The following is a 20109-nucleotide window of genomic DNA, read 5'->3' as shown; positions in this document are numbered from 1 at the left end:
TACATGTGTGGAATAATTTATTGGAAAAGTTTATGTTAACTTTGTTGTATGTGAGTTAAAACAATTTATTACTGATAGTTTGTAAGTATGATGTAATTATACAATAATCACTGAATCATACATGTACATATTTGAGGTATTTTTGTCATTTAAACCTAAAATTAAATAATGCAAGGTCCCTTCTGACAAACATAGTGTTTATCATGGCACATAAACTTTCTATTTAGATTTATATTTTATAATAAACAATATTATATTAGTTTCAGGTGTACATCGTAATTATTCAACAGTACCCACCTGACACTATGCATAGTTATTACTATATTATTGATTATATTCCCTCTGCTAAAGAAGTGGTCACCATGGTAAGTCCAGCAACCATCTGACACCGTACCACACTATCACAATGTTATTGACAATATTTCCTATGCTGTATATTACATCTCCCAAGACTTATGTTTTATACCTGGAACTTTGAACCTCTTATTCCCTTTTGTTTCCCCCGCCCCCTTTTTAATTTTTCAATTACAGTTGACATTCAATATTATTTTATATTAATTTCTGGTGTATAGTATAGTAGCTAGACATTTATATAAATTATGAAGTGATCCCCCTGATTAGTACCCACCGGGCACTATACATAGCTATTACCATATTATTGATTATATTCCCTATGCTTTACTTTCCATCCCCATGACTATTTTGTAGCTACCAATTTGTACTTCTTAATCCCTTCCCCTTTTTCACCCACCCTCAACCCTCTTCCTATCTGGCAACCATCAAGATGTTTTCTGTATTTATGAGTTTGTTTCTGTTTTGTTTGTTTATTTTGCTCTTTAGATTCCACTTATAAGTGAAATCATATGACATTTGTCTTTCACTGTCTGACTTAACTACACTCAGCACAATACCCTATAGGTCCATCCATGTAATCGCAGATGGCAATATTTCATTCTTTTTTACAGCTGAGTAATACTCCATTGTATGTATTTGCCACTTCTTTATCTATTCATCCATTCGGGGACACCCAGGTTGTCTTCATATTTTCACTATTGTAAATAATGCTGCAATGAAAATATGGATGCAGACCCCTTGAAATAGCATTTTGAGTTTCTTCGGATATATACGCAGAGGTGGGATTACTAGGTCCGTCTTTGTCTCTTATTATAGTCTTTGTTTTAAAGTCTGTTTTTTTCTGGTATAAGTATTGAGACCCCAGATTTTTGTTTCCATTTTCATGAAATATCTTTTTTTGTCCCTTTACTTTCAGTGTGTGTCTTTTGATCTGAAGTGAGACTGTAGGCAGCATATGTAAGGGTCTTATTTTCTTATCCATTCAACCCCCCTGTCTTTTGATTGGAACATTTATTTCATTTACATTGAAAGTAACTGTTGATAGGTATGTTGTTATTGACTATTTATTTATTTTCATTTAAAAAAAATAAAAAAATATTTTATTACTTTCAGGTGCACAAGACAAAGCAAAACTTAGACGTTTATCATTTATATCCCTCACACTGTGAGAACCCCTCTCCCCCCAACCACTATCCCTCTGACATCGCACTGAGCCATTACATTTCCACTGTCTCTATTCCTAATGCTGTACTCTGCTTCCTGTAACCATATACATACATACATGTACATATATATATATATATATATATATATATATATATATATATGAAATTATAGTTGGCATTCATTGTTGTTCAGCTTCAGGTGTACAGTGCAGAGATCAGGCATCTACATCATCCCTGAGGTGGTCTCCCAAATGGGACACGTGTCCATCGGATACCCTACAAAATCTTTACATTATTGATTACATTCCCCAAATTAATTTTCAAAACCCCGTGGCCATCTTGTGGTTACTGACTATTTTCTAATCCCCTCACCTTCCTCCTTATCCACACCCCCCTCCCTTCTAGCAACCCTCAGTTTTTCCTCTATGTCTCCAAAACTGTTTCTGATTAGTTCATTCACTTATTCTTTTCTTTAGATTCCGCATATAAGTGAGATCATATGGCATTTGTCTTTCTCTTTCTGACTTATTTCACTTAACATAATGTTCTCTAGGTCCATCCACGTTGTTGCAAATGGTAAGATTTCTTTCTTCTTTATGGCTGCATAATACTCCATTGTATAAATGTACCACAGTTTCTTAATCCAGTCATCTACTGATGGGCATTTCGGTTGTTTCCAGGTCTTGGCTATTGTGTATAGTGCTGCAATAAACATAGGAGTGAATAAAGATTTTTGAATTGGAGTTTTGGATTTCTCCGGATAGATACCTAGGAGTGGAATTGCTGGATCATAAGGTAGTTCCATTTTCAGATTTTTGAGATACTTTCATACTGTTTTCCATAGTGGCTGCACCAATCTGCATTCCCACCAACAGTGCACAAGTGTTCCCTTTTCTCCACATCCGCACCAGCACTTGTTGTTTGTTGATTTATTGATGATAGCCATTTTGACTGGGGTGAGGTGGTATCTCATTGTGGTTTTTATTTGCATTTCTCTGATGGTTAGTGAGGTTGAGCATTTCTTCATATGTCTGTTTGCCATCTGTATGTCCTTTTTAGAAAAATGTCTCTTCATGTCCTCTGCCCATTTTTTAATTGGGTTGTTTGTTTTTTTGAAGTTGAGTTGAGTGAGTTTTTTTTATAAATTTTTGATATTAACCCCTTATGAGATATATCATTGGCAAATATCTTTTCCCATTCAGTAGGATCCCTTTTGGTTTTATTGATGGTTTCCTTTGCTGTGAAAAAACTTTTTAGTTTGATGTAATCCCACATGTTTATTTTTTCTCTTACTTCCCTCGCGCAAGGGGATATATCGGTAAAAATCTTACTCCGGGTAATGTCTGTGAAGTTTCTTCCTATATTTTCTTCTAGGAATTTTATAGTTTCAGATCACATTTAAGTCTTTAAGCTATTTTGAATTTATTTTTGTATATGGTGTAAGGAGGTGGTCCAGCTTCATTTTTTTGCATGTGTCTGTCCAGGTTTCCCAGCACCATTTATTGAATAGACTGTCTTTACCCTACCGTACATTCTTGCTTCCATTGTCGTAGATTAAATGGCCATATAGGCATGGATTTATTTCTGGACTCTCTATTCTGTTCCATTGATCTATGTGTCTGTTTTTATGCCAGTACCATGCTGTTTTGATTACTGTAGCCTTGTAGTATAATTTGATGTCAGGTATTGTTATACCTCCCACTTTGTTCTTATTTCTCAAGATTGCTGAGGCTATCTGGGGTCTTTTATGGTCCCATATAAATTTTAGGCTTATATGTTCTATTTCTGTGAAAAACGTCGTTGGTAGTTTGATAGGAATTGCATTGAATATGTATATTGCCTTAGGCAGTATGGACATTTTAACTATATTAATTCTTCCTATCCATGAACATGGTATGTGTTTCCATCTATTTGTATCTTCTTTCATTTCTTTCTTCAGTGTCTTATAATTTTCTGAGTACAGATCTTTTACTTCTTTGGTTAAATTTACTCCCAGGTCCCTCTAAGATTCTTTGTAATACTGGTTTGGTGGGGATGAACTCCTTTAGCTTTTTCTTGTCTGGGAAGCTCTTTACAGTCCTTCGATTCTGAATGATAGCTTTTCTGGGTAGAGTAATCTTGGTTGTAAGTCCTTTATTTTCATCATTTTGAATATTTCCTGCCAATGCCTTCTGGCCTGCAAAGTTTCTGTTGAGAAATCAACCTACAGTCTTCTGGGAGCTCCCTTGTAAGTAACTAACTGCTTTTCTCTTGCTGCTTTTAAGATTCTCTCTTTGTCTTTAACCTTTGGCACTTTAATTATGATGTGTCTTGGTGTTGGCCTCTTTGGGTTCATCTTGTTTGGTACTCTGTGATTCCTGGGCTTGTATATCTATTTCCTTCACCAGGTTAGGGAAATTTTCAGTCATTATTTCTTCAAATAGACTTTCAGTTCCTTGCTCTCTTCTCCTTCTGGTACCCCTATAATGCGAATGTTGGTATGCTTGATGTTGTCTGAGAGGCCCCTTAAACTTTCCTCCATTTTTTTCTTTTTTTTTCTTTTTGCTGTCCTGATTGGGTGTTTTCTTCTACCTTATCTTCTAAATCACTGATTCAGTCCTCTGCTTCTTTTAATCTACTGTTGATTCTCTGTAATGTATTTTTCATTTCCATTATTGTATTCTTTATTTATGGTTCTTTTTTATGTTTTCAATCTCCCTTTTTATGTTTCCTATCTCTTTGTTGCAGTTCTCCCTGAGATCCTTCAGCATCCTTATAACTAGTGTTGGAACACTGCATCTGGTAGATTGCTTGTCTCCATTTTGTTTAGTTCTTTTTCTGTAGCTTTGTTCTGTTCTTTCATTTGGGACATGTTTCTTTACCTCCCCATTTTTGCTGCCTCCCTGTGTTTGTTTCTGTGTATTAGGCAGGGCTCCTATATCTCCCGGTCTTAGTAGCGTGGCCTTATGTATTATAGTAGGAGTGCTGTGGGGTGCAGTGGCACAGTCTTTCTGGTCACCTTAGCCATGTACTCCAGGTGTGTCCCTTATGTGGATTGCTTGTGCCCTTTTCTTGTAGTTAAGTCTCAGTTGCTGTTTGCATGTCAGTGGGAGGGATTGACCCTCTGGCAATTGGTTGTGAGGACTAGCTGTGACTACAGTGGAGGAGTTGTGGTGCAGGGGCTGAAACTACAGAGCAGGATCTGCCTCCGCAGGGCTCTGTTGCCTGCCCAATCCGCCACTTGGGTGTGTTGGGAGGCAGCTGGGTGATGCTCTAGCTCGTTTTGAAGCTGGCTGCTGGGGCGCCAGACCCAGGGCCACATGGGTGGGGTCCCACTGCAGGTCAAGTTCAGCCACAACCCATGCTCCACTTAGGGCCATCCTGCAGGAGCCACAAAGCAATTTGCAGTTGGATACTACCCATGCCATGGTTGGAAGTGCCTCAAGAGGCCAAACTGTGAACCAAAGCCAGCTGCCGCTAGTGTTGAGCTTAGGGCTGCTCAACCAGAGGTACCAGACATACTCAAGCCAGATGCTGCTCGTCTGGGTTCTGCGAACCTTTGCGAGACCCTAGGAAAATCTGCAGCATGACCCAAGGCAGGCGGTTTGTACAAAAAGGCCATTGAAAGTGGTTTGGGTATGCCTGAAAGTTGGGTGGGGCAGAATCTCAAATCATCAGAGCATGGAAGATGAAACAGTGGAGACTCAGATATGGAGGCCATTTGTGGCTGCATGCCGGGAAGGGGGAGGGCTCACAAAGGAAACAATGGCTTCCACCAGCTCTTCCATCTGGGACAGCTGCCCCTTAAGCCCCCGTCCCGAAACCAGACAACTCAGCTCCCCCCATATGTCCCTGTCGTCTGTCCAGCTGCTGCCCCAGAGCCGGAACTCAGAGCCAGTGATTCCCTCGGTAAGTCTTTGCATAGTCCCTTTAAGAGGAGCGCCTGGGGGTACAGCCACCCTCCGTCTCACTCAGTCACAATCTTGCTGGTTTTTAGAGCCAGAAATTATGGGGACTTCTCTCCCCAGCAGTGGAAACTGGCTGGGAAGGGGCTGGACCTCCTTGGTCCTCCAGCACCCCAGCACCTGACCATTTTTAGCAGTCACAGGTGGTGTGGGGCCAGCTTGTTCCGCGTCTCTGCCACTCTTACCAGTTTCGAAATGGCTTCTTCTGCACATCCTTAGTTGTAAGGCTTTGGGTCAGCAAGATTTCAGGTGATTCTCAACGATGGCTGTTTTGTAGTTTAGTTGTAATTTTGATGTGGTCCTGAGAGAAGGTAAGCACAGCGTTTCCCTACTACTCCGTCTTGACCGGAACTCTCCATAATATTTATGGCAGAAAGCCACAGCCAATTGACTTACATATCTAAGGGTACTGTGGAATGTAAATGCTGATTATGGATTTAAAACAATGGGAGATGGATTAGTAAAAGTGAGTTTCTTGAAGAGGAGTTATTATTTTTTTTAATGGTAATAGTAATTTTTAATAACGTCTGCTGTGTTCATGTGGCTTATTCAGTGGTTTTTTTTGTTGAAGGAATAAGGCAGACACTCTGGTGGTGCTTCAGAAGGAATCATGGTTTTGATGTGCTAAAGATACATCATTCTTAATCTTCAATCTAGCATTTGGTTTTAGCCAAGTCTATGAATTTTATTTAATCAGTAAACATTTATTGAATATTTACCTCATGCGAGGAACTGTGCTAAATTTTTTTAGTGATTCAGCTGTGAGAAGTGCCCCACGATAGTCATCATCGCCATTCACACTCTAGAAGTCTGCCCACTTGTCATCTTTTCCATGAGGGCTACCTGACCATTTTTTTTAAATTGTAAACCTATTGTCATACCTTAGTTGATTTCCCCCCGTGTACTTATCACCCTCAAACAAACTATATAATTTACTTACTAATCTTGTTTATGATTTGTCTCCCCCTACCAGAGCATAAGTTCCACAAGTGCAGGCATTTTTATTTTGCCTGGTGATGCATCCCCAGCACCTGCCATATTGAGGTACTCAGTAAATATTCGTTGAGTGAGTGAACATGAGTACAGCCTAGATGAGGAGACAATATATATGCATAGATAAATAGTCATTTGGCAGAATCTCATCATAAAGGCATAGAAATAAGTTCGAAAGTGTTATGAGAATTTATGGGAGATTTCCCCCCAGTTTTATTGAGATATAATAGACATGTATAACACTGTATAAGTTTAAGGTTTATAGCATAATGACTTGACATATGTATGTATTAGTATTTATTATCTATTGTGAAATGATTACCACATAAGTTTAGTTAACATCCATCATCTTGTATAGTTACAAAAACTTTTTCTTTCCCTTGTGGTAAGAACTTTTAGAGGGAGACTGTTTCTAAAGAGGCTTCTCTACTCTCTCCCCATTTTTGCCTTCCTTTTTCTGCATACCCAATATAGAAAGTTTTTGTCACCATGTTGCAGATTCTTGTAGGAAAGGCTCTGTGGGGATGGAGCCCCAGAAAGCAGTTTCCAGGCTCTCGGCCTCACATAGACAGGTGCTGGCTCAGGTAGTAAATGGCCATCAACTGTGATTGCATGGCCATCAGCTGTGGCTAGTTGGCTGTCAGCTGTAACCAGTGAGCCATTGGCCACTAATATAACTGCTATGGCTAGGCTAGCAAAAAATGGGGGCTAGCAAGAAGATGGCGGCTGGGCTGGCAAGCGTGGATTGCAGTTAGGATGGCGGTTTGTGGACAGTGTGGATCCAGCTTCCAGTGAGACTATAGTGCTGCCAGCGAGAATATACTAGTATGACTCCCCTACCTATGGCTCCGCGGGTGTTCCTTTTTGGCCTCACCGTGTCCTGCGTTCTCTTGTGGGGAGCGGGACCAGAGACTCTGCATGACACCCTGCACGACAGGCTCCTATTCCAGCATTATTGCCTCATTAAATACCAGCTGGAAGAGGCCAGCAAACTTGGTCTTGTAGGCCTACTTTCTTTCAGAAGTTCCATTAAACTCTAAGACCATCATGTTAATAACAATTTAGCACTTTCCAGGTGCTAGGCACCAATCTAATGCTTTATTAAACATTAACTTACTCAATATAAATCCAGAGTAGCTGGTGGCTCTTAAATGACAGTTACTGAAGAAAGATTAAAGCCTTCCTATCAGTTTCATTCATACATTTGCTTGTATTATGGAAAACTTAGCAGGGAAACAGGAAGGAATCAATGTAGATGATGCAGCTGTGAAAGGAGCCTCGGTTCTTTGCAGCTAGCATATTTGACCTGTGGCTCTGGTATCCATCCTACTGCTGTGTTTGTGTGAGGTTCCTGGGCTGCTCCCAGCTGATGATGGTTGAGTGTGGCAAGGATATTAAAACAGGCCACTTCCCGGGAGACACAGGACTCTTCTGATGGGTGACTGATTTGAGGACTCCCCATCAGCTTCACTGAAAATATCTTAGCACTGCACCACCATTAGTTTTACCTCCTCAACCTTCTTACCCTCTTTCCTCTGTATGGGTCATACCCGCATCAGAGTCTGATGGCTTTCCCGACATTCTAGGGCTTCCACCCTATTTTCTCTTACAGGCGTTTTTCCTGATAAATCTCTGTACTTTTAGTCTCATCTTGGATTCTGCTTCTGTAGGGTCTGAGTTAACATACGAGCCAATTATGAGGTATCTGATTTAATGATGATGATGATACTGAGCATTCTTTACATGCCACATGATTCACCCGTGTCACCTCATTTTATCCTCAGAATAACTCTTGGGTTTACTTTTATAGTGTAAATGAGAAAACTAACTCAGTGGGTAATTAATTAACAGTTTGACTGGTTCACTCATTTAGTAAATGGCAACAAAAACTGCATCACTGCCATAGCCTTAACAAATATCAATAGAAGCTCTTTGCTAATTATGCCCACTAGAACATTTTCTTACAGTTCACATGGCATTTTGAGGTTAATGTGACCAATACATTAACCTGTCAGAAGTCAATTATTTTTATACTTTTTGTCCTTTTTTAATTTGAATTAAATGGATAATGTTTTACAAAGACCATCATAAGTGGGTATTATTGGTGAGAATGTTTTCCTTCTGCATAGTTCTCAGCCATTTGCTGAGTGAGCACACTTAGCACCAGCCAGAGAAAAATTACATTAACTAACAATAAGAGTAATGTGCCTTTTTGCCAGGCCCTTAGAAACCAGTAGATCCAAGCCAAACATTGTTTTCACTTTAAGACTTTTGTCATTTTTATTCAAAATGAACCATAATTACCCTTCCTTTTGCAATCACAGACACACAGATGTATGCACACTTATAACCAGACACACACACACTCCCTGACCTGGGAGCAGTGGGATAGGAAAATCACCTTTTGATGGACTTTCCAGGTTTGGCTTTAGGGTGGCAATGTAGTATAGTGGGTGAATCCATGGCCTAGGTTGGAATACAGACTCTATACTTAGTAACTAAATGACAAGTCACTAAAGGCAGTTCACTCAATCTGATTGAAAATGGGAATAAAAATAACTATCTCCTAGCTTTTTGTAAAAATAAGGATACGTGCTGTAACGTATGTATATCACTTAGTATAGCTGTTATAGCATTTAGTAAACTTCTGTAAATTGCAGTTGTTACTGTGTGTTAATTGACTTTTGGCCCTTCTCTTTTCCTAGTTGACAAATTATGGAAAAATGTAAACATATTGGATCAGTGATTCTCAAAGGTTAGCATGCATGACACTGACCTGGAGGACTCACTGAGACAGATTACTGAGCCCCACCCCAGAGGTACTGATTCAGTAGTTCTGGGGTGCAGCAGGAGAAACTGCGTTTCTCCAAGAATTCCCAGGCGCTGCTGCTGCTTGGAGATTGCTTGAGAACCACTGGTTTAGAATTATAAACCTCCATCTCCACCTAGTGGTTGACTTGTGGAATACAACACACCCATTTGTTAAAGTTAAATTTATTGGGATGACAATAGTGAGTAAAATTACATAGGTTTCAAGTGTACATTTCTATAATACATCATCTACATATTACATTGTGTGCTCACCACCCAGAGTCAGTTCTTCCATCACCATATAGTTGATCCCCTTTATCCTCTCCTACCATCCCCCTATCCACCTTACCCTCTGGTAACCACTAAACTGTTGTCTTTTTCTATGAGTTTTTGTTTTTTTATTTGTTTGTCCTGTTCCTTTGTTGCTTGCAGTTTTATATCCCACATATGAGTGAAATCATATAGTTCTCAACTTTTTCTGTCTGATTTATTTCACTTAACATAGTAATCTCAAGATCTCATTTAATCCTCATAACTGCCCTATGAACTACTATCTTCATTTTACAAATGATAAGACTGAGATGCAAAGAGGTGAAGTAACCAAAACAAATAGTATATGGAGAACTGATCATTAGATCCAAGACTGTCAGATTCCAAAACCATCGCTCTCATTCAGTGTTTTGTCCTGTCTAAAATACATTTTTCGACCATTTCCCCCAGTAATTCCACTACTGAGGAGATAATAAGAAATATGGACAAAGAGACGTAAAGATACTTATCACAACATTATTTATGGTAGTGAAAATTCATAAGAAACTAAATCTATCATTAAAGGGAATGGTGATATAGGTATACTTCAGAATATTTTACAGACAACAAAAATGAAGTTTTAAGTATTTTTAATTTTATGGAAATTGCTTATATAATGTGAAAAGGGAAATATAGGATAGTTCATTAAAAATTACTTTAAGACCCGTCTAATATACAAATATAAGAGAAAAGGCAAAAATATTAACATTGGATAGTGAGATTATGTATTACTTTTATCTGTTTCCTTTTACTTTTCAGTATTTGCCAAGTATTCTACAGTGAGTGTATATTTTGTAATTAGAAATACATTAATCATTAATTTTTATTTGAATCAATTATTACATTAAAATTTGGGAAATTAGAAATTTCTATTCATTTACAAAATGTATTTAAAGAAAACATGATGTTTATTTAGCATCCACTCTGTGCTCAGCACAGTGCCAGTTACTTTGAGGGATACATAAGAAGAATAAGAACTGGGCCTCACTTTTCAGAAGTTTTCTTCCTCCTTCTCTAGGCAGAACTAGCACAAGAAAAAATCAGCACAGGATATAAGACAATATGTGATTAAATATAACATGACGTGCTGTGAGCCTTAGGGAAGCTGGGGTAATCTTGGAGAAGTTATTAACGGAATAGGGCCTTCATGGATGGAAGTAGAACTTTCTAGAGCTACTTGAGCAAGGAAAAGAGACGGAAGAAGCATAACATAAATGTAAAACTAGTGACAGGATTGGCCTTCTCCTTTTCTCTTTGGGTTCTTTATCGAATCTTTCGCTTACACGTTTCATTTATACACATCCCCTCAAATGGGTGATATTCATTTCTTTTTCAGTGGTCATGACCTTTCTGTTCTTTCCCTGGTGAGTATGCAGGTGTTCCTTATTTGCAGGAAACAGCCTAGCACCTCGCCACTCCCACTTTGTCCACCAACTGGCTGATTCACCATTACCTGGGAGCATGTTCATAATATAGAATTGCAGACGCCACTCCAGATCACGGAATCAAAAATTTGCATTTTTACAAGATTCACATGCACACTAAAGGTTCAGAAAAGCTGTCATAATATGCAACACTATCAGAAACAGCCTGAATCCTAAGTTAAGGAGGCAGCTGTCAGTGTGGTTGACTAGCTGAGGGACTGACAAGATCCTCCCCAACCAACATTGTCTACCATTATTCTTCCCTACACATGCCATGGTTAGACTCAGTCTTTAAGGGTGTGGGGGATGATTTGGGAGGACTAGGTAATAGCCAACACTTGAGAAGGAATCATTAACCAGGTCAATCACAAATGCCTGTTTTGTAGAGTGCAGAAAGGAATGAGTCATGGTTATTTGGATACGCTCAGAGGAAATTACTGTCCAAGTTCCGATAAAGCACAGAAATCGAGGGTGCTGGGTCCTTAGGCAGATGAAATGGGCACTATGAGTGAAGAGGACCTTGATTGGGGACATGATGGGACACTGAAGGCAGCTTCATCTATTTCACAATTATGTCTGGGTTGAATTACAGCTCAGCTTCTTCCTTTATTTGAAGAATTCCCCTCTACCAGCACGGAATTTTGTTTGTTACCAGCTGAATCCTGTTTCTACATCTTATTGGATATGAGTTCAAAGTGAGAGATGTTACTTCCAATGGTTGATGTTACTGGGTTAGGGGTGAGGCGCAGAGGCGAGGAAGAACAGGTGAGCAAAACCAAAATCTAGATTCCGTTGTGAAATGGTGATTACCTGTTTTCCACCAAGTGCAGTTTTCTTCTGAGTTTTAATTGGGCAGTTGGTCTGAGTCACAGTGAAACCTTTGAGGTTTTGTGGAGGAGGGTCAGAGCTGTTGATTTGAAATCCAACATTTCTAGTTCCCTTTTTGGTTTTTAGAAATGAAGTTTGGTTTCCTGAGGGTAAGATGAATCTTCTCTTGGGTCCTTCAGGTCATGACTGAAGGAGACATGAGAAGGTGCAAATATGGAAAAACAAGTAATGAAAGTAACTCAAAGGTCATATCTTGTGAATTTTCTTTGAAGATGTATAAAGTTAAGACTGATGTAACAAAGTAAAACACATTCAGGGAATCCAAACCGCCAGAGGAAGAATCTCCATAACAATGGCTGCTAGGTTGAGTTTTCAGAGGTGGCTGGACCCTATATTTCATCATCCGATTTTGCTTCCTAATTAAAGTGGAAAAGTTCAAGATTTCCCCAGCTCACAGGATCAATGCCCAACTACCATCTAGAGAAATCTATTATAGGCTGTGAGACAGAAAACTTACAAGGCCAATAGGTGTGTTTAGACTTGCTGGATTATTGTGTGTATTTACCATCTGCAGGTGTTATTTTCTTCTTTCTTTATTTTATCCACGAAACACACCACCAGGATCTGCCTCGCCTTTTAAAAATTATCAGGTGATGGCTACTACATGTAGGAACTCACCACAGAATTGGGACCATGGTGCTGGGCTGGGGGTGCTAAAAACAAGAGGGCATCACCTTTAGAGCCTGCCATCTCTACTGCGTGCACCTTAACTTTATGGCTGACTTTAAAATTTTATCAGTAACTTAACATGGGCGAACACAATGATTACTTTACTGTAAGGAACTCAGGCCTGGTACCCAGATTTGCAGAAAGATACCTGTGCTGATGAGATAAAAGTCATTTTTTACAGGGACATTTTCCCTTTTATCTTCACTCTACATTCTTAAATTTAAGAGATGTTTTTGTTCCACTGTGCTTTTACATTTTACATTACAGAGGCCTCAGATGATAAATTAAGCTGTCGTGACTCATAAATGATGTGTCAACATGTTTGCTAAAATCAATCTATGATCCATACATTTTGATGAAATATTGAAATGAAAGTGTTTTACAATGAAACTATTCATATCTAGATTAAAAAATATTTTGATGAAAAAAGTTGTGAAACATAAAATGTAGTTTTATTTTCATGAGGATAATTCTTAAGAGACAGTTTTATATAATATAAGTTAATGATTTTTCAATGCATAAGTAAAATATAAAACATGGTGGCAGCAGTGGTAGAAGTAAGTAACTAGTGGATTGCTTGGACAACCTACCTCTAAGATCCCTTCGTACCCTGAGACTCTACAATGCAAATGTTGCTGAATATATAAAGCTACAGAGTATGGTGGCTCATTTAGCATCCCAGAAGCTTTTTACCTGTAGGGAAAGCACACTGTGGTATTTTTGTGGGAGATTTAAAAGCTGTTCTAAAATCAGTAAGTCAATAAATATTTATTGGGCAGCTACTGTGTGCAAGACACTGTTCCAGAAACTTTAGAAGACTCAAAGGACAAGATTCCTTTCCTCTGGAAGTTTCCAACATTGTATTTTCCCAAATTTCTGAAATCTTCTTATGAAATCTGTCCTAGGAAATTTTCTTCTAAGAAACTCCGTAGAGTTAGAAGGTAACTTTCTAGATATTGCTGAGGATTCTTTCTCTCCAGGAAGGATTATACAGATTGCAGGCCAAAATGCTAGTAACAAAAACAAAACAAAATACCTAGATGTATTCTAAGTAAAGCAATATAGAAATGTCTACTTTACAAAACAATTTACACTATTTAATGAAGATATGAAGAGTGTATGTGAATAATTCTACCAGGACAAGAAGAATAAGTCTTTATGTTAATAGTAGCATATACCGGTAGAATCACTATTCAAGTGATTTTATGTACTATTAAAGAAAACTAACCATTGAGTATTTCTCTTATTTGATTAGGATAATGTTTCTTAAATCCTGCAGCTCATCAGTTGGTGATAGGGTTTGGAAGTCTTACTTTTTTTACCTGGATGCTCAGTCGCGGAGTGGCAGTCCTTCTCGCCCTACTTTCCTAAGCCTGGTCCCCAGGCTGTTAGTTCTTACTAGTCTGTCTAACTTCATACTTCTTGAATGTGTTCCTCTGGCTGAGTTGTTCTATGGCCCTGATAAAGGCCATAAGAAAACTGAAAATAACAGTAGGTATTAGTGTCTACTATTTATGAAATATATTCTACAATGATGGCTAGGTAAGGCAAAAAAAAAATGAGGGTAGAATTTAGAGAGTAGATACAAAAAGGGAGAGAGACAAGTAGTCTTAAGATGTGAAAATAACACAGCAGGAAAAAAGATAAATTGAAGGGAAGACAGGAGTCAGAGAAGAAAAGGATTGATTGATAAGTGATACATCAGGAGACATAACGGAAAGGTGGGCAAAGAGAAAGACATAATGGAGAATGGAGAAAGTAGCAGTAATGACTAGTGATGGTTAAATATTTCTTAGTATGTAAGAAGTAATAGAGAGAAAGATGGGGAAGGGAAAAATAGAAAGCTAAGTATAGAATGGTTGAGAGAGAAAGAAAAGAAGGAAGGAAGATAAGAAAGGAAATGATAAAGGTAAAGAAAGAGGTAGTGGAAGAAAAAAATGCCCAAAGAGAATATTAACTAGGAAAAAAAAACTGACAAAGACTAAAAAAATGTACAATCATCAGAATTATACTGACACATTGATCTCCATACATAAAATGGAAAGTTCATCTGCTTTTCTGTCTTGCAAAACCGGAGAATTTTGCAAGTATGGAACTGAGAGAAAAAAAAAAGAAGAATAAGCAAGCTAAGGGAAATAACCCAGACAAGTGGCCTCCAAGTTTCAAGGTGGTGGTGGTCATAGCCTTCCTGCCTTTTTTTTTTTTTTTTTTTTTTTCAGGTCTGTGCTAATAGTGACAGTACTGGATTTAGGAAGTCCCAAAGGCCCAGCACCACCTGGGCCACTACTCCTATTGCTGGAAGGGGGAAAAATTAAGGATCACCAAGAGGGTCAGATAATCAAGTGTTGGGGGAAAAGTTTGGGAACCACTGTAGAATATTAGTTATAGAATATCAGGTATTTTCCTTCCCCAAAGGATTCTTGGTTGAGAGAATCCTAGGCCTGAAGTAGTAAGCAGTTTTGTACCTGGTCCTGTGGATTGGTCCCTATTTGAAGGGAATCAAATGGAGTGTGTTCATCTGCATTAAGTGGGTCTACATTTATACTCTGAAACTGAGCCCCAGTAGCTAAGCCAGCCAATGAGTTCGGAATTTCAGTCGGCATCATTGGATCTCCATTGAATGGGCCTTGCCTTCCAATGCTAGATGGAGCTCCAGTGCTGGAGGAGAGATACTTTGCTAATTTGGAGCCAAAGCATGGTAACTGTAGGATGCTGGATGGCCTTTCTTGTTGCCTTTCGCCCTCATTTCCTTGCACTTCCCTTTGGAGTCCTTCTGGCTTGGGGCCTTCATCAGGTGTACCAATAACAAGCTGCTCAGGAGTAAGGGCAACAGTCCTTTCATTGAGCTGGCTGCCTTCTAATATTTCATCCAAAACATTGTTTCCGTCTCCTCCAAGGTCACTTTTAAGACAAGGAGTATTTTTTGATTGAAGGGAACTGGTTTCAGAAAAGGCTATAATTCCCCTTTGGTCCAGTTGATTCTTTATAGAACATGGTATGTTCCTTCTCAGAGTGGACACATCATCTCTAAAGGGACTTGGGTTTGGACTTTCTCCAGGCAGCCTATTCTCTGAGCTGTTTCTCTGGCCAGGTAAGGTGCTTGTTGGGGAGATGGTATGTCTTGCATGTTTCGTGTGACTATCTTTTGTATACAGAGGACTGGTGTCTTGGTTCTCCCCTGGGGCAAGACCAAAAGATGGAGTGTGGTCTTGTAGAGCAAGCAGATTGTCCTTTCGCCCTGTGGAGCCACCAGCACAGCAAGGGCCTCTCTGGCTTAGATGAAATAAATGTGCTTCTTTTGGACCTGATGAGTAACTTGGAGGAATTAAGTCCTGAAAAGGCAAATGTTCACCCTCTGGTGAATTTAACCTAGTAATCTGCATGCCATAATTCAAATTCTCACCTTCATGCAATGTTGGATTTTTCTGAAGCCCAGCTGGGGAGTTACTAGAATAGGGCTGGTTCTCTTTCTGGTGTGGTGGACTATCAGGGGCTTCGTGTACGTGTGTTGGCTGATCCCAGAAATTTCTGTTAAAATATGGCCTTCTTTCTTTCTGCCCTTGGGCTTGTATTCTGGGATCCCAGGAGTTCCAAGAAGGAAACAGAGTGCTTTCTTTTGGTCCAACCGCACTATTAGCATAATAGCCTCTGTTCTCTGCAGGTGGTGGTACAGTGGGAACTGGCAAATTCTCATCTGGGTTCCAGGGGTAGAATTCACCATAAGGAAAATCCTCCCTGGGTTTCGATGGATTATCTAAGGAATATGGAAGGTATTCCTTTGGTTGATATGAGGTATGATGTTCACCTTCATAGTGCCTAACTGTTGGGCCTTCTTTAAAGCTTGACTCCTCCACCCCCCATCTACTTTGTCCTGGGAAAGGTTCATCTCCAGTTGGATCAATTGGGTCCTCTTCATTATAAGGGACTGTCTCTTTTTGGTCTGGATTATTCGTGGGGTACAGCGGATTTTCGGATTGCCCCCTAGTGTTGGGAGAATCATCTCTCTCATCCCATTTATTTCTTCTAAGGTATGGTGAGTTCTCCCTGGGATCATAGGGGTTATAGTCTGGGTAGTACAAACCTCCTCTAGAGCCCTGGGAATGATGAGGTAAGAGTTCCTCCTGCCTCCCAGGATCTTCCTTAAAAGGTGGAACAATTTCTTGGTGGTTCCAAGTATTTCTTCCAGCTGGAAAATGTTCCCTTGCAGGGGAAGGGATTTCCTCAGGGTAGGCAGGCTGATATGTACTGTGCTTTAATTCTGGCAGATTAGTTTCTGATTCATATGGGGTTCTTCTTGGCTCTAAAATAATCCCTTTGGGCAAATTCTGATTTTGGGTTTGTCCATCAGAATTTGGGGCTCTTCTGGAATCTCCTCTTGGGTAATAAGAGTTTTCACGTTGATCAATAGAATTAAAATTTGGGACAAGCATGTTACCCTCAGGATGAGGCAATTTATAGTTTGATTTATTAACTCCATAATCTTGAGAGTTTCTCCAGGGGCCAGTTGGATCCCTTGTAGGAATGACTATTTTTTCTTTTTGACCTAGTGGCTTCTCTCTTGGATTTTGGACGTTTTCATTGCGGCCAACAGTACCATGTTTGGGACCCAAAGGAGCAACACTAGTTCCCACAGGGTGTTTATTTGGCCCCTGAGGCTTTCTTCTGAAATTTGCTGGATTTCCTGCATGACTGGGAGAATTGCCTCTTGCAGTGGAAGCGTAAGGTTTGCGATAAATTGGATTTCCTGGACGAACTGCTTGTTTGCCTTCCCAAGCAAAGGAGTTCCACCGAGGACCCCTTTGGACTTGTTGATTTCGGTAAAAAGGCCCATTCTGTCTGTGCCCCATGGCAGTACTAGTGGGACGCCATTGTCTTCCTGCAGGAAAACTTTGGATGTTAGGATTAGGGTAGTATTCATAAATATTTGGCTGATTTGGTCCCCATGGAATTTGACCTCTTTGTGCCCCCTGGCCTGAAACATTAACTGCAGGGGGTGGAATGGCCCCATTTTGAGTTGTAGGGTTGCTCGCAGTGTTTGGCCCATGGCCACTGTTTCCTGTTGGGCTGGTGTCATTTCCGCCCTGACTTCCTCCTGTATTTGGTGCATTTGGTTGGGTAGAATTAGTCCCAGGAACTGTTGAATTAGATGAGGGTTCAGTGGCTGGACTCTCTGTTTTAGGAGGGTCTTTTTCTTTGGGTTTTTCAAAATCTTGTTCAAACATCTCTTCTGAATAATAAGGAGGACGACCTCCAAATCCATGATATCCAAAATATCCAAAGTAAGGATTCTGTAGAGAAGAAGATGGACATCAGTAATTAGTCTTTGTTTCCCACTGTAGTGTTGTTCAGAATTTTTTAATGTGATAGGGAAATCTTGTCACCTGTGTGCATCTTTTAACACTTTTGGCTATGCTTTTGTTCTTGAAATTTAATTTCTTATGGGTTTCCATGACCCTACTCCCTTCTGGTTCTCTTTTCTGGTACTGGAACTTTCTGACCATTACTTATCAGCTTTCTCTTCCTAGGCCAGGATTCTAAATCTGAAGTGTTCTGTTTTGTTTTGTTTTGTTTTTAGGGTTCCATCCTCCATCCCCCTTGTTCTTCTGTTCTCATCTTACACATCTGCCTTAAACAATCTATTGCAGGACAATTCTTTCAATATGGATGCATGCCAGTGACTCCCAAAGCCATAACTCTGGCCCACGGCATTCTCTCTTGTGGGTGAGACAGCAAGACTGCTTCACTGAAGACCTCATGAGTACCTCCAACTGAATATACTCACACTGGACTCATTTCCTCCCCAAATGTCCTTCTACAATATTCTATATCTAAGCAGCATTTACCACTATCTGCCCAGCTTGCCAAGTTTCTGCTCTCTCCTTTATGTCTGCCAGAGAATTAATGACCAAATCCTATGAAATCTAAACTTTCAACTACTTCTTTTGTCCCCTCCTCCTACATCTCCAATATCTCTGAACTATTGCAATAGTTTTCGTACCGGTTACTTTAGATGTAATTTTACTTTCCTCTAATCTTGCCTTTCCATGGCCATCAGAGTAGTGAAGGTTGGGGATGGGTATGTGGGAAAGTTCTGTCATTTTAGTCTTTAAATATTATTTAAAGTTGCCTTTACCTTACAGGATAAATTCTAACCCCTTTGGCTAACATACAACGCAGTACAGCACGGTGATGAAGAGTGGTGCTCTAGACAGATATGGGTTAAAAGCCCAGTTCCACCAGAATTAGTAGTATGACTCTGGGCTCACCTCAGTTTATTCCTTTGAAAAATAGAGATAATAAAATATCTACCTTATAGGTTGTCGTGAGGGTCAAATGAGATAACAGGTAAAGAAGCTCAGTGCCTGGACTTAGTAAGGGCCTAACAAGTGTTATAAACTGAATAATAATAATAATAATAGTAAATAATTTTCAATAATCATGTTGCCCATAACTATTACATCGAGCCTATTTCTCCCCCTGTACTTTTTGCAGTTGTAAATCACAACTATTTGCAGCTCTATTCATGATGATGAAGACACAGAAACAACCTAAATGTCCATTAATAGATGAATGGATAAGGAAAATGTGGTATATACATACAATGGAATATTATTCAGTTTTAAAAATAAATAGAAGGACATTGCAATATGCACCGATATGGATGAACTTTGAGAACATTATGCTAAGTGAAATAAGCCAGTCACAGAAAGACAAATACTGCATGGTTTCACTTATATGAAGTAGCTAAAATAGCTAAATTCACAGAATCAAAAAGTGGAATGGTGATTGCCAGGAGCTCGAGGGATGGGGAAATGGGGAGTTTACTAATCAACAGGCATAAAATTTCAGTTAAGCAAGATGATAAGCTCTAGAGATTTGTACACCATTGTACCTACAGTCCACAAAACTGTATTGCACACTTCAAAATTTGTTAAGAGGGTGGATCTCATGTTAAGAGTTTTTAGTACCATAATAAATAAAATTTAAAAAAATCACAGCTACTACCAGTTGTCTGAGTACTCTGTTCTCTCTATGTTTCAGTGCCTTTGCACATGGCTTCTTCATGTTGAACCTTCCCTTCACCCACACATTGATCCCTCATGATAAACTTTACTCATCCTCAGGACTCAGCTTGAATGCTCCCTTCTTTGTCCTGACTTCCATGGGCAGAGTTAGGCTCTACTTCCAGGTATCCACAACCGCATAGACTTCTGCTATAACAACCTATATGATGAGCTATAATGAGCTCTGTCAGTATGTTTGTTAGACATTTGTGTGGCATTTAGGTCAATTAGTTTTCCCTTAAAATAAATCCAATTTAGAGAAAGTATTTTTAATCCCTACTTGTGGATGGAGATGATGAGACAGATGGGGTCTGTCTCCGACATCGAGCAGGAAATCAGGTAGTGTCCTCAAGAGGTGGAATACGGATTTCTTAATGCCTGAGCTAACTGCCTGGGTCATTCTGCTTCACTCTTTCATGTTATATTTGTGAAAATTGGAAGTGCTACTTTTGAGGTTGCATACAATTATCTGACTCATTTTTATTTG

At 39.4% G+C, this 20109-nt stretch overlaps 1 protein-coding gene across 1 annotated transcript; it reads right to left on the bottom strand.

Moving 5' to 3' along the window:
• Positions 1 to 14248: 14248 nt before the first annotated feature.
• ENAM (enamelin) lies at positions 14249 to 17959 on the bottom strand. Its single transcript, XM_019757081.3, has one exon. It carries the CDS (start codon positions 17778 to 17780, stop codon positions 14994 to 14996), a length of 2787 nt encoding a protein of 928 aa, XP_019612640.3. The 5' UTR covers positions 17781 to 17959; the 3' UTR covers positions 14249 to 14993.
• Positions 17960 to 20109: the final 2150 nt, after the last annotated feature.

This window comes from Rhinolophus sinicus, chromosome 1, assembly GCF_057876585.1.
Source record: "Rhinolophus sinicus isolate RSI-liver-muscle chromosome 1, RSI-T2T, whole genome shotgun sequence".
In the NCBI taxonomy this organism is placed as follows: Eukaryota; Metazoa; Chordata; class Mammalia; order Chiroptera; family Rhinolophidae; genus Rhinolophus; species Rhinolophus sinicus.
The sequence above is the reverse complement of the archived record's forward strand: the minus strand, read 5'-3'. Positions and strand labels throughout refer to the sequence as shown.

Coding starts and splice junctions, on each gene's coding strand:
- ENAM (XM_019757081.3), bottom strand. CDS start 17,780: ATGTTTGAACAAGATTTTGAAAAACCCAAAGAAAAAGACCCTCCTAAA.